Raw genomic sequence first — 13,085 nt, forward strand, 5'->3', positions numbered from 1 at the left:
ACCTCCAACTCCTCCTCTGAGCAAGCAGCAATTACCAGATCGGCAAACGTAACATGGTTGAGCAATAGGGAGAAATCCCTTGACCACACCTGGGCATTGATCTGCCTCCAATTGTAGCTGTAGCAGATAGAAGGCTTCAGGAAGTACGTGGTAAAAATAGATGTAAATTAATGTGGGAGCCAGAGGACATGTCTGTCGCACCCGAAGGTGTAGAGGGAATGGCTTCGACTCCCGGCCATGCAGTTTTACCCGGGCGGCAAAGAATATGAAATCCTGCAGTCACGAAAGCTGTAATTGAAGATAAGTAATGTAATAATAGGAAGGTGATATTAAAAAAAATGGTTTATTTGAACGTAAGTTCACACAATAACAAAGAAGATATTTTAACGTGAGTTGACACAAGAATGAATATGAAAGCAATGGGCAAGTTATGAGCAAAACATATTAGGTGTACGATTTGTATGGTGTGTATGGCATTGTGACTAATGCAAAATTTATGAAAATGTTTGTAGCTACGTGATGTAACAGGTGAGCTGCCAGACCATTGAAAATCACCCCCTGCCCCGCAACCCTCCGCATTCCCCCTGCCACCCCTCCCCCACGAGCCCCAACATCGATTCCCTACACAACATTCATAAATACAGTTACACATCATCGGAATCACCACGCTCATCAGAATCTCGGAGCCGCGTTCACCCTTGGCTTCGTGTGGGGTTCACAGAGAGAGAAAGCTCCCCGATCATTGTCGTCTCAGTCAGGCTCAGAGTCTGTGCCGGTGATCGGAGCTGTTGAGGTGAAATGCGCCGGGCTGCTGTGCGAGTTGCACGTGGGCCAGCTCCATCTGTTGCAGGGCCAGCGTCGCCTATCGGCTTAAATATACAACTGCAGGCTTCTTCTGGGAGTCCATTTGCTCCTCAGCTCCTTCTTCCCCTCCTCACTGAAGTCATTGTCGTTCACCCTGCAGCACAGAGAGAGGTTCACGCTGACGCGGGTTCACACGGAGACTCGGGCAGCGCCTCACAGTTCGAGACCCACGCAGCCTACAACAACCACGCTGGATGAAGGTCTCCCCATGCCATGAGAGCTGCTTCACCATACTTCACTACGCGGGTCAAGGCAGGTCTGTGATGGCAGGGACTGCAGATCTAGGATCGTAGAATAGTTCAACGGTGGATTGTGTTGCACACTGCAGTCTGTTGTCTGCAACTTAGCTCTGCTGCCTATAACGCCTGTGGTTATGTGCGGTGGTTTACCTGATGACGGTTGCTTGTTGCAATCGAAACGTCTATTCCATTATTATTTGATTTTATTTTCTACGTGACTTTACCGAAATAACCAGAGAATATTAAATGGACTGGAATACACTCCACTACTCACCCCACACTTCTGGCAATGGCTCTCATAGCACACAAACATGCTATCAAGGTCCATTGCCCAAAACGTTGCCTTTTTAATGTTTTATTCTAAGGCAACAGTGTTAATGACGAATCAAAGTTGTTTTGTCTGTAGCAACAATCAGAGCGCGTATGAGACACGAGCAGCATAACTTACCTGAGCTCCCTCAATGCTTTGTTGGTGATTATAATGTCATGGAGAGCTGGGATCGATTTGTCCTTCAGTGAGCAGCCCTCCAGACTACAGGGAGAAAAGAGGCACTGAGTGGGGTGAAACTGGAAAATAAAAAGTATACACACTCACAAGTAATGGAGAGCAACTCAACATCTTTTAGCACAATGAGGGTGGAAATCTCGTAGAATCGGCTAAACAGACGGAGGGAGTAATCATTTCGGACCCAGGAATGCAAACCTATTTGTCTATGAATTGTTTAATGCGGCTTTGTCCAACACGGCATTTTACAGGAACGTAACCCACCGCATTTGGTGAGGTCTGCAATATTGTATTAAAAATCGCGTTTGTCCATGAAAGGCCACTAGATACAGGCAGAGGAGCCAGAATCTAAATCTGAATATTTATTAATAATGGAGAATCCGAAAATCTAAAAAGCTCTCTTTCACAGATGTCCACGCTATCCATCACGAGGCCAAGGCTGGTTTAAACTGTATATTGGGTAAGGATCAAATAATGTTCAAATGTATAGGGTTGACGTATCAGAGCCATTGGTGATGTATAGCTTTAATAAGAGTCAGGTTGTGGCGTTATTAATGTAAACGTATGGGTGGACAATTAATGTCAAGATTGCAGCCGTTCATTATATAAAATTCTTAATTGTAATCTATGACGTTAAATACAGATGATCATTGATTAAATCCAGAGCGTGCCTATCTGGGTTCCAACATCCGATGAAACCGGTAAAACCGCTCCAAAGGATGAACCAGGCCGGCGATCGGCACAAAGTGCGTGACAAAACAAGCAGCTATGCTTTGGACTTGATTTGAAGCTTTCGTGACTGCAGGAATTACTCTTTGTTTTTTTCGGTAAAGTCACGTAATAAAAATAAATAATAAAATAACATAATAGCGTACGACGTTTCGGTTGCAACACAAGCAGCCATCATCAGGTACAGAAGAGCTAAATTTATGAGAGAGGGGAAACACATCACCTCAGATGTATATACAGACACCCAAGTAGGGTGGACTAACAAAGATACAACAGGGGACACAGAATGAGAAGCATACCAGACAAACAGGGTTTATCAAAATTTTGGAAACCATATAAAGCAGCACAGACGGTCGGTCAAAACACAATTAACGCATAGTCTGGTTGATTACGCTATTTCAAAGATTGGTAAATTGCAAGTTAAGTATGAAATTTTAAAATACAGACTGCACACACACACATAGACATCCAAGCAGAGCGGATCAGCACAGAGTGAAGTTGCCTTAAATAGGCAGAGAAGGTAAGGCTGAGAGACAATGGAACAAATTAGCATGAGGTATGTATGGAGCAAAGGGGGCGCGGAAAGTGCGGAGCAGCAGCGCACACTCGGAAACACCAAGGCCCACACACAGGCAGAGACAGCAGAGAGACACAAATCCAAGCCAAGACACAAAGGCAGATACACAAGCAGAGACAACACAAAGACACAGACCTCATACCTCCCCGAAGAGTTGGTTCAAACTTGATTTGAAGCTTTTGTGACTGCAGGATTTACAGCACGGTAAAGTCACGTTTAAATACGTGACTTTACCGTGCTGTCTCTGCCTGTGTGTGGGTCTTGTAGCTTCTGAGTAGGTGCTGCCGTGCCCCACTTTGCTCCATGCATACCTCATGCTGATTTGTCCCATTGTCTCTAAGCCTTACCTTCTCTGCCTATTTAAGGCGACTTCACTGTGTGCTTGTCTCTGTGCTGGTTCGCTCTCCTTGGATGTCTGTGTGTGTGTGTGCGCACGGTCTGTATTTTGAGTTTCATACTTAACTTGCAACTTAGCAATCTTTGAAATAGCGTGATCAACCGGACTATGCGTTAATTGTGTTTTGACCGACCGTCTGTGTTGCTTCATATGGTTTCCAAAATTTTGCTAAACCCTGTTTGTTTGGTGTGATTCTCTCTCTGTGTCCCCTGTTGTATCTGTGTTAGTTCCCCCTACTTGGGTGTCTGTAATATACATCTGAGGCTATGTGTTTCCCCGCTCTCGTAAATTTAGCTCTTCTGTACCTGATGATGGCTGCTTGTGTTGCAACCAAAACGTCGTACAATATAATGTTATTTTATTATTTCTTATTAATACCTGACTTTACCGAAAAAAACAAAGAGCAGCTATGCTTTATTTCAGTGTCAAATAATATATACAGTTCATTACACACTACATACAACAACTTAAACAATGAAAATACTGCACGTATATGTTTCATGACTAATAACTACAGTCATAGACATAAAGTATAAAGTGCGATCTGGCGAAAATTTAGTGCAATTCGGCATTCACCAGAGCACCGGTTTGAAAGCTACATCAGCCCAACGATTGACAAGCACAAGTTGTTGTTGTCAAACACAAGTTGTTGTCAAACAAAAGATGTTGTCAAACACAAGTTGTTTAACAATAGCATAGTACACACATCACCCCATGCAGAGTCTTTGATATTGGAGTGGTGAGTGGAGTACAGTAAATGTTGTGGCCGAAACGTCGTGATAATTTTATTTTATTATGTTTAATTTTTTATTATTTTATTATTTCCCTTCTACGCGACTTTGCCGAAAGAACCAAGAAGAGTAAATAGTCACTTTTTTACAGCAGGATATTAATTTTGTCTTTGTATATTTTCTTAAGCGATTTTCATATCGCAATCTATTTAAAACACTAAATACACACAGAACACATTAAAACGTAATCTTATTCAAGAGTTTCCAAAAATAAGTCATTTTAAATAATGATGCGATTATCTGGTGTTTTTGAAAATCCGGCTGCCGGATAATCGATGATCTACTGTATTAACATAATATAATTTAAAATAATATCATTGGTTAGAGTAGGTAATGTGACAATTGTATTATTAATTAATAGTGGTCAAAAGTGCTGTAATAAGGGTGGTTAATAACTTAATTGATGAGTGCATTAAAATAAAGTTATAATCGACGTTAAAAATACAACATCATGCTATACTGAGTATCTTTGTGTTTTGTGTCTGTATGTGTGTATATATTTGTTTAGGTGTGCTTATATTAGTGTCTGTGCATCAGGACATTACTCACAGTAACGTCTCCAAACTCCCTTCTCTCCCCAACATCCCGTCCGCTATGAGCTGGAGTCCGCTGTCTCCGATCTCGTTGAGACTCAGCCTAAACCCGGGTGGACGGGAGAAGGGACAGCGCTGACTCACTGAGCCCACGGGAACCGCGGAGTCAAACACGCGGTGAGTGAGGGACACTCACAATGGCGGTGCACGTGACCAGAGCACACACGTTCATGAGCAAAGCTGCTCATTGTTTCATGTATAACACAGAAGCATATGATATTTGTGGCATTCGCGAATATTTTACTCACAATCATCCATTCATTTATACTGCACTGTACCTTTATAATCTGAAACGTGTTTGTGTTTACAAGGGTCTTGTTTTGCAAGACCTCCTCTACAAAAAAAAAACAAAGATCCCCCGTGTAGCCTTAACAGACTGTAGGGGCAAGTGTTGTTAGCGTGCACCTACTGTATGAAGGCCAGAACGGCACACGAGGGGGTGGGTGGCCAGCACCACGCCCGACCGCCTTTGTCTCCCCAGTGATGATGTTTACACACCGCACCAGGTACTCATTTGAGGCCGAGTCGACCTAGAGGGAGGCCTAGGTCCGGTTCAGATAATTGGCACCGGTGTTGGCCGTGAGCGGGAATCGAACCCAGGACGCCGGGTTCATAGCCCAGCGTAGCGCTACCCGCTACACTACCGCTCCTCGTCTACAAACCTACATACACACACACACAGGAACTAAAGTAAATAACTCATGAAATAAACTTGAAATTCAAACCAGCAATAGAAACATGGGAATATATAGTTCTCAGCATAGAAAACAAGCAATTACGTAATTCTACAAAAGGAAAATAATTATGTAATGATATAAAAAAACCTTAATCCTGTGAAGCTCGGGCTCGGTGAAGGCGGCGTTTTGGTTGAGGCGGGGCTTAAGCCTCGCTCCGCAGGAGACGACCGCAACCTCAACGTGCTGTACTAGTTGTACTTATGTAACTACCGCTAACATTTCCACACGTTGAGTATTATTACACGATTCAAGGGAGCATTTCTGTAAATTCGGATTTCCGTAAACCTGGGACTGCCTGCACATACATGCGTATATTAACTAATTTGTCCATGGCGCACTCAGATCACTGGACGAATTGCGCCTTACGAATGTGAATCCTTATTATATGAAGATTGCTTGCATTCATTTTAATGTAAAAAATACTGTCACATTAAAACTGCAGACTCAAACAGGGGTGTGTAAAAGTGTGTGAGTGTGTAGTAACGTGCAAGTATTCGTGTATATGCATATTAGTGTATATGTACATGTGAGTGAGTGTGTGTATATTCATATGAGAGTGTGCACATTAGTGTACATGTAAGATCTAATACATCTGAAAATCTAAATAGGCACGAGCCTGGATGGTGCTTCTACCCATGACTAACATGCATAACAACAGGTGTTGTAGCCTGCGGAGCTGCGTTATGGCAATGGAACAACATTCATCTCTATGCTCTACACCAACCCACACTGACAAGATTGGTGATGTATGGTCAAATAACCCCCAAGACCTGCATGGTGTGGGAGTGCCTTATCCAGCAGTGGAGTGACCAAAGGCTGCATGCACTGTGTACGTTTGTGTGTGTACATGTCTGTGTGTATATACGAGTGTCTTTGATTGTGTTTAGGGGAATGGTGGGAAAGTTGTTGGCACATTACATTACGAACTAAGTGACCTGGGTTTAATATCTGTAAACAGCATCAGTGGTGAGTGATAAAAGAAAATCTAGGGTGACTCAGCCTTAAATGAGTACCTGGTATGTTGTGTAAACATCAGCAATGGGGAGAAAAAGACAGCCAAGGACGGTGCTGGTCAGGGAAGTGCGATCAGCACTTGCCTCAAAAGTGTGTGCAGGCTCTACGGGGAGATTGTCTTTGTGCTCTAAAGTGCAGTGTAATAGTGTGTGCTTGTTCCCTGTCACTGGCTTCACTTTCCCCACCAGTTTATATGGGCTACTTGGGGGATCTTTGTCTCTTTAATACGTTACAACTAAGATTAACACCCATTACCAATCAGCTGTCTCTGTAGTGGTGAGCACAATCACTGACCATGATCCACTGTGAACCAGGGGCTTGAATCGGACACGTGGATCAACCGTTACCCTCACTCTCCACCGCAGAGTCGCTATCAGGGCTACATTTTCTCAGTGTGGCCTACGGTCACCTCACTTCCTGCACATAATGTGAGGGCTATCATCGCTAATTAAATGTTGCTGAAGATGATGGAAAACTTTACAGCATCCATGCATATGCATAACTTTTTTTCCTTTTGTACTTTAATGTACAGTGAATGCAGAATTTACTGTGGACCCACCTACTCACTGTACATTTACTCACCCACTCACACTAATTCACTCATTCACAAACCCACTCACACACTAATTCACTCATTCACCAACTCACAAACATCCTCACTTAACTCCACATATTCACTCATCGATCCACCCACCAAGTCACCCACCAACTCAAGCAGGTACGAACTCACTCACTCACTGAACCTTATCCCTCATTGGATGAGTGGGCGTGGGTATGCGGCTGAAGAGTGAAGGTATGGGCAAGGGTGGGGAATGGGTTATGTAAAAAGTGAAGGCAGGAGCAGATTGGGGGGTTTAAGGGGAGGTATGAGGGGAGGGGTGAGCGTGGCGTGTGGGGAGTGAGGACAATGATGGCAGTGGCAAGGGGAAGAATTTGTCAAAATTTGTGTTCATGCTTGGGCTACGCAAGACCGAGTGTTTACGTGAGAATGGAGTTACATTGTACTGTGTGCACAGTTACTAAGTGAGGATTCTTATAGACAAAGATCTGCCGTATAGCCTTAACAGACTGCTGGGGAAAGTGCTGTTAGGGAGCACCTATGAAGGCCGGCATGGCATATGATGGAGTGGGTGGCCAGTATCACGCCCGGCTGCTTTTGTCTCCCGAGTAGCGATGCTTTACACACCGCACCTGGTACTCAATTGAAACTAAGTTGATATCACACACACACACACATGCACACATAATTTGTGAAGTAGTGAAGGCGAGGTGTGCAAGTCTTACAGTAGCTCTTTACATCTGTGCAGTCCAGGCTGAAGCCTCTTCATTTCCTCGGTGCCGATGTCGCAGCCCGACAGATTGAGTGTCTCCACAGGTTCTTCTCGCTGCAGCAGGATCCAGATGGCAGAGCAGTCTGGCAGGTACAGCCTTGTGAATGACAGGTCTATCTCAGTCATGGACCGAGTGGCATCACTCAGGGACTTGCGGTCATGCAGCTCGTGCAAGCAGTGCAGGAGACTGATGAGCCTGTGTCTGTCAACATTCTGAGTCTCCATGCTGTGATTGAGCCACTCGATTATTTCCTTTTGAGAATCAGCAGATGGAGGATCCAAGATACCCTCAAAGAACTTCCATGGAGTGCTTGATGCTAGTCCACAAAAAAAACCTCCGAAACACATCAAACCTCCCATCTTTGCTGTCCTTAATAGCCTTGATGACGTCACTCACTGGCCGTGTTGAATGTGACAGATGCACGGCTATTGCTGCAAAAAAATCCTGCATTGTCAAGTGTGAAAATGAATAACAACTCCCTTGTTGAATGCCCTCACATGTGAACACTTTGTTGATGAATGTACTTCCTAGTTCAGAAGAACTAACAACACACTCTTCTAGATCTTTTTGGCTGAACATCTGGATGTTTTGCTGAACCCCCTTCAGAGCCATATTGGCAAGAGACTTCCTTGGTTCCGCGGCTGCCACGTCCATGGTGTTTTATGAGCCCACACACGTATTGCGTGAAGAGGTCAGTCATTGATTTGAGGATAATCTCAGAATGATCAGACTTTTGTAAATGTTCCTTCAGTGTAATGGCTGCTATATGGCAGAATGAAGGGTTCTGGGACAATGTATTCACCATTTCATTTTCCTGCAGGAGCTTGAGTGCCGTTTCTGCTAGACTCCTGTCTTGGTAAAATTTGTTTAAGAATGATAGTTTATCGTCGTTGGAAAACCCAGTGATTTCAACAGCTCGATCAAAATTCACTTCACTCAGCTGCTCCATGGCAATGGGTCTGGTCGTTATCAAGACCGAGGCCTTGGGCAAGAGATTTCCATTCACTAGGGCAGCAATGATGGCTTCTACTGTTGCCGTCTTACGTGGATCAGTGCAAGTATTGGCATAGTGAAGGCGCTTTCCAAACTCGTCCAACCCATCCATAACAAAAATGGTTCTCTCTTGGTTTGTGAAAACCTCATCCGCTTTGTTTCCCAAACATGAGTGCATCACAGAAAACAGCTCTGCGAGTGACACCTCTCCAACATCATTTATCTCCCTGAACGTGATGAGCACGATGTGCTCAAAGCATTGTGCAAACACTCTCTCACCTGACAGAAGGCTGTGCACAATGAATTTGCTCAACATGGTTTTACCGCTGCCTGGAGTCCCCACCACAATAACCAGTCGAGGGTGTGTTTTTTTTCCAATGGAACTGATGGGATCAAAGAGCTTCTTGTGAGTCATCCCTTCTCTATGTGCTCTCTCCATCGGCTCCTTGTGCTGTTTGCCTCTCGCTAGTAACTCGTGCTCCTTGGTTTCTTGATGGCGGTAGTAGGGAACCAGAATTGGCTTCAGCATCCTCTCTGACAAAAACACTGCAGGTTCTCCAGGTCGTGCGTCGTAGTCTCGTGTTAATGATGTCAGCTTCAGCAAGAATTCTCTGTAATCCTCACCAGGGTTATCTAAATTCAACAGAAATGATTTAACAAATTAGTTTCATTTATACTAAAAAACATTGCTATAGCAGAAAAATATGATTAAATAAACTATGTAGTTAAAAAAAGCGTAGCGAATTCGTTCACTATGGATAATGCAGCAACATCATGTACATCACGAATTATTGCGTGGAAGTTTTCACGATGCGTATTCTACAAATGCAATTTTTATAAACACTGTACCTTTGTAAAATATTTTTTTTTTATCATGACAAAAATGTTCCAAACACTTGTCTTGTTTGTTTTGCCTGTGAAAAGATAGTACCACATTTAGCATTACGATGTACATCAGCAATATCAAAAACGAATTCCATCAATTTGGGTGTAAATTTCAATCCTGCCTTGTCCTACAATTATTGATTTTTGTTGTTTAGGATGTTGAATTTAACTTTTTATATTTCACTAGTATTGGGGCTGTGTTTCCTCTCCCATCTCAAGCTGGCCTATATCACGTAGCACGGGGGCTACACTGTGGTGGAGGAGTGCAGTACACCAGGCACGGTCCTCTGCAGGTAGAGAAGATGCAGTGTTTGCTAACTGGCGGAGCCAGTTGTGGGGGGTGGCACGTGCCTCCCCTGATCCGATCGAAATCCTTAATTTCGATCGATAAATCAGCATTTTGCGACCGCCACTGTGTAGCATATTACTATGTGCCAGAGACTCTATGAGATGATAGGACAATAGTCTGAGTCCATAATTGGCAATAAGTAACGGCAAAGCAGTTATAAGTGATTCACATAAGTGTACGCAGTTGCGTATACAGTGCACGACTTCCCTGAAGGGACACCTTCAGCGAGCGCGATGCCGATCACACACGGTTCGAATTCGACCCTCGATCGTTGGCTGCGCCATCGCCGCACACGCGTCGAATAAAAAGCAAGGGACAAGTCTTTACGTAATAACAACTCCTATATATAAAAAAAAATTATTGCTGGAGGAGTTACCCCCCTACCTGAAAATCCTGGCTCCGCCATTGTGCTTGCACCTCCACAATAACAGCCACATAAATCACAGAACTCGTAGCATCCCACGTGATGCATCGTAGGTTCACTTGAACTTCAACTAACCTGGCTACTGCATCATCAGCAAGCACTGTGGCATCCCCTAGATTGGGGAGAGTGGAGATTTCCCTAATGACAGATTTGCTCGACATCTTTCATCACAGCTTTTCAAGTTAACATCTAACTCGATGGCTCATAACTTTGATGGTGTTATTTTAATCTCTCCGTAATCTCTCCATAATAAAATACTTGGAGTCATGAGTTAGAGTGGACTTTTTACAAACGATGAGGGCTTAAATATTGACATTTTATTTGGAGGAAGTTTTAACCAATTCAAGTCAGGGTGTAAGAGGAAAGTAGGTTCCGTTATATGAGTCAATGGCAATATAAGGCTGGGTGTCATTAGAAATAGCAGTGGTAGTCGATAATAAAAACGTATTTTTTTCTCAAAACGAGGAGATTGTACTGAGAAGAAAAGATGGCACAGGACTGCGCCATGTGGAACACCACAGAATTAGGGCTTCTGAACAGAAGACAGTGCTTGCATGGAAAAATATTAATCAATTCCAGGGGTTGAAGCAGAACCAGGAAATAAGTTTGTCAGACAACACTTGCATCGCCATGAAGATTCAAGAGGATGGAGTGGTGTCAAAAGCAGCCCAAAGGTCAAGAACTAGAAGCAGCATCCATAGTTTAACAGAAATGGTAATTTGCCCTGCATAGGGGAACAGTTTCAATGACATGGCCTTGGTGGAATCCAGATTGTACCAAGTCATGGAGACCATGGCAGCAGATGGGTTTGCTGCCATTGCCAAACATCTTGGGCTTGACACTTGAAAGAGAGCTTCATAGGTCATTACATTATTACAGCTTAAATACCATGTCTGTCTGAAGAGGAGGTAGAAAATCACCATGTTTACGTCTTTTCCAAGGACAGGGAGGTGTAGGATATGACGAATTAATGAATGTTGGGGTCCAGTGTGGATGTAAGTTTTTGATATTTACACACATTTTCATTATCCATCTATCCTTTCCTCCCAATTGCTGATAAATTGTAGTTTCCCTGCTATGGAATGGAATAGAAATGTCCTCCTTCTGAAAGGAATGTTGTCATGCAAGGGTGGTGCAGTTTGCTAATATTAAATGACAATCTCAGTTCAAAGCAATTCCTTCACCTAAACTTGCCAGAGACATGTGAATGGCTATGTGAAGTTTAGCATCACTCACGAGAAGCTGCTCCAGGGATGGCTTTACCCGCAGTTCTGCTCAGATCGACACCGATCACGTTGAGCTGGTGCTCATGCTGTGAGATCCACTGATCCAAGAGAGGGATCTCGGATCTCAGTCGCACGAGCACATCTTCAAGAAATATCATGCAGACTTGTTCTCCCTTTATGAGCACCAGGTTAACCAGAGGCCGTGTTTGCACAACGGGGTCATTCTCGCTGTTAAGAGACGCGTATTCACTGTCCAGGACTATCCCTGTTTGATAGGAATGGTCAAGCACTTCTGAAGACTTCGCCTGGAGGTATTTCTGCAGATTCACTTTGTTGGTTTTAATGATCTCATATGCAGGATCTTTTGATGCCATCACGACAAATGCATCGAGTCACCTGAAGAAAATGAAAACAAACCACGTGTCACCTGTAAGCATAGTCGTGTAATTTTATCCAGGTACAGGGAAGAATAATTATAAAAAAATAAAATGTTGCTACTAAAATCTGAGAGGTCTCGGTTAGGTACAATTGTGACTTTAGGTATTTGATTGTGAATACATTGACTTATTTAAATTGTAATGAAAGCTTAAAATTGTTATTGGAATATATATAAATACATAAAATTGCATCAAAACACTTTAGGCATCTCAAAACACTCTTCAGTGCAAGTATTTGAACATTCACATCAACACAACACTACGATAAAAAAAGTAAAATGTGAACCTAATTCAAAACGCCACACAGTTTTAGCAGATTAAGCAGCTGCGTGACACCACGTGCTCTGCCTCGACCATCGTGATGCCACGCAGAAGGCAAATTGCGTTGTAATGTGCAATGATCGGGATAGCGTCACCTCTAGTTGAGTGACGATTAGAGGGTGGGAGCCAGGTTTGATCTTGGGTAGTCCCTATGTAGTGGGCACTCCCATGCTCTCAATGTATAGGTAGAGGGTGCTCTGAGGTTGTCTAGCAGTGGTATGACGTCACATACCGCGCTCCCAGCAGCGGCTGGCGGGGCCGTTTGTGAGGGGGCCGGGGGAGCCGACAGAGGGAGCCGATTGAGCCAGGGGGCCGACGGGGCCGGGGGAGCCGGGGGGGGGGGGGGGCGACAGTGCGAGCAGAGGGAGCCGACACTGACTTTCTCATACATCATACACTGACTCACTCACACCATGCACTGACTCACTCACACATCATGCACTGACTCACTCACACATCATGCACTGACTCGCTCACACATCATGCACTGACTCGCTCATCATGCGCTTACTCACTCACACATCATACACTCGCACAACCACTGACCCATTCACTCATCATACACAGGTTCACTCATCGTGTGCTGGCTCACTCGCACATCATACACTCACTCTGCCGCTGACTTGCTCACACATCATACACTGACTCACTCATCATGCGCTGACTAACACA

General features: G+C 44.0%; 1 protein-coding gene across 6 annotated transcripts; it reads right to left on the bottom strand.

Annotated features, from left to right (window-relative positions):
* Positions 1-324: 324 nt before the first annotated feature.
* On the bottom strand, positions 325-12,663 carry LOC116936902 (ribonuclease inhibitor-like). Of its 6 annotated transcripts, XR_012940581.1 has the most exons (5): positions 11,666-12,663; positions 7,731-9,685; positions 4,652-4,738; positions 1,552-1,635; positions 325-958 (listed from the first exon to the last, which is right to left on the bottom strand). XR_012940581.1 is itself a non-coding variant. In XM_076064113.1 (4 exons), exons 1-4 carry the CDS (start codon positions 8,135-8,137, stop codon positions 871-873), a joined length of 666 nt encoding a protein of 221 aa, XP_075920228.1. In that variant the 5' UTR covers positions 8,138-8,321; the 3' UTR covers positions 325-870. The 6 variants fall into 6 exon arrangements, 1 of the variants encoding a protein (XP_075920228.1); XR_012940582.1 differs by lacking the exons at positions 7,731-9,685; positions 11,666-12,663 and adding an exon at positions 5,520-5,601; XR_012940583.1 differs by lacking the exons at positions 7,731-9,685; positions 11,666-12,663 and adding an exon at positions 5,105-5,377.
* Positions 12,664-13,085: the final 422 nt, after the last annotated feature.

This window comes from Petromyzon marinus, unplaced genomic scaffold (genome assembly GCF_048934315.1).
Source record: "Petromyzon marinus isolate PM22_M1 ecotype Great Lakes invasive population unplaced genomic scaffold, UKy_Petmar_22M1.pri1.0 PM_Scaffold_31, whole genome shotgun sequence".
NCBI classification, from domain to species: domain Eukaryota; kingdom Metazoa; phylum Chordata; class Hyperoartia; order Petromyzontiformes; family Petromyzontidae; genus Petromyzon; species Petromyzon marinus.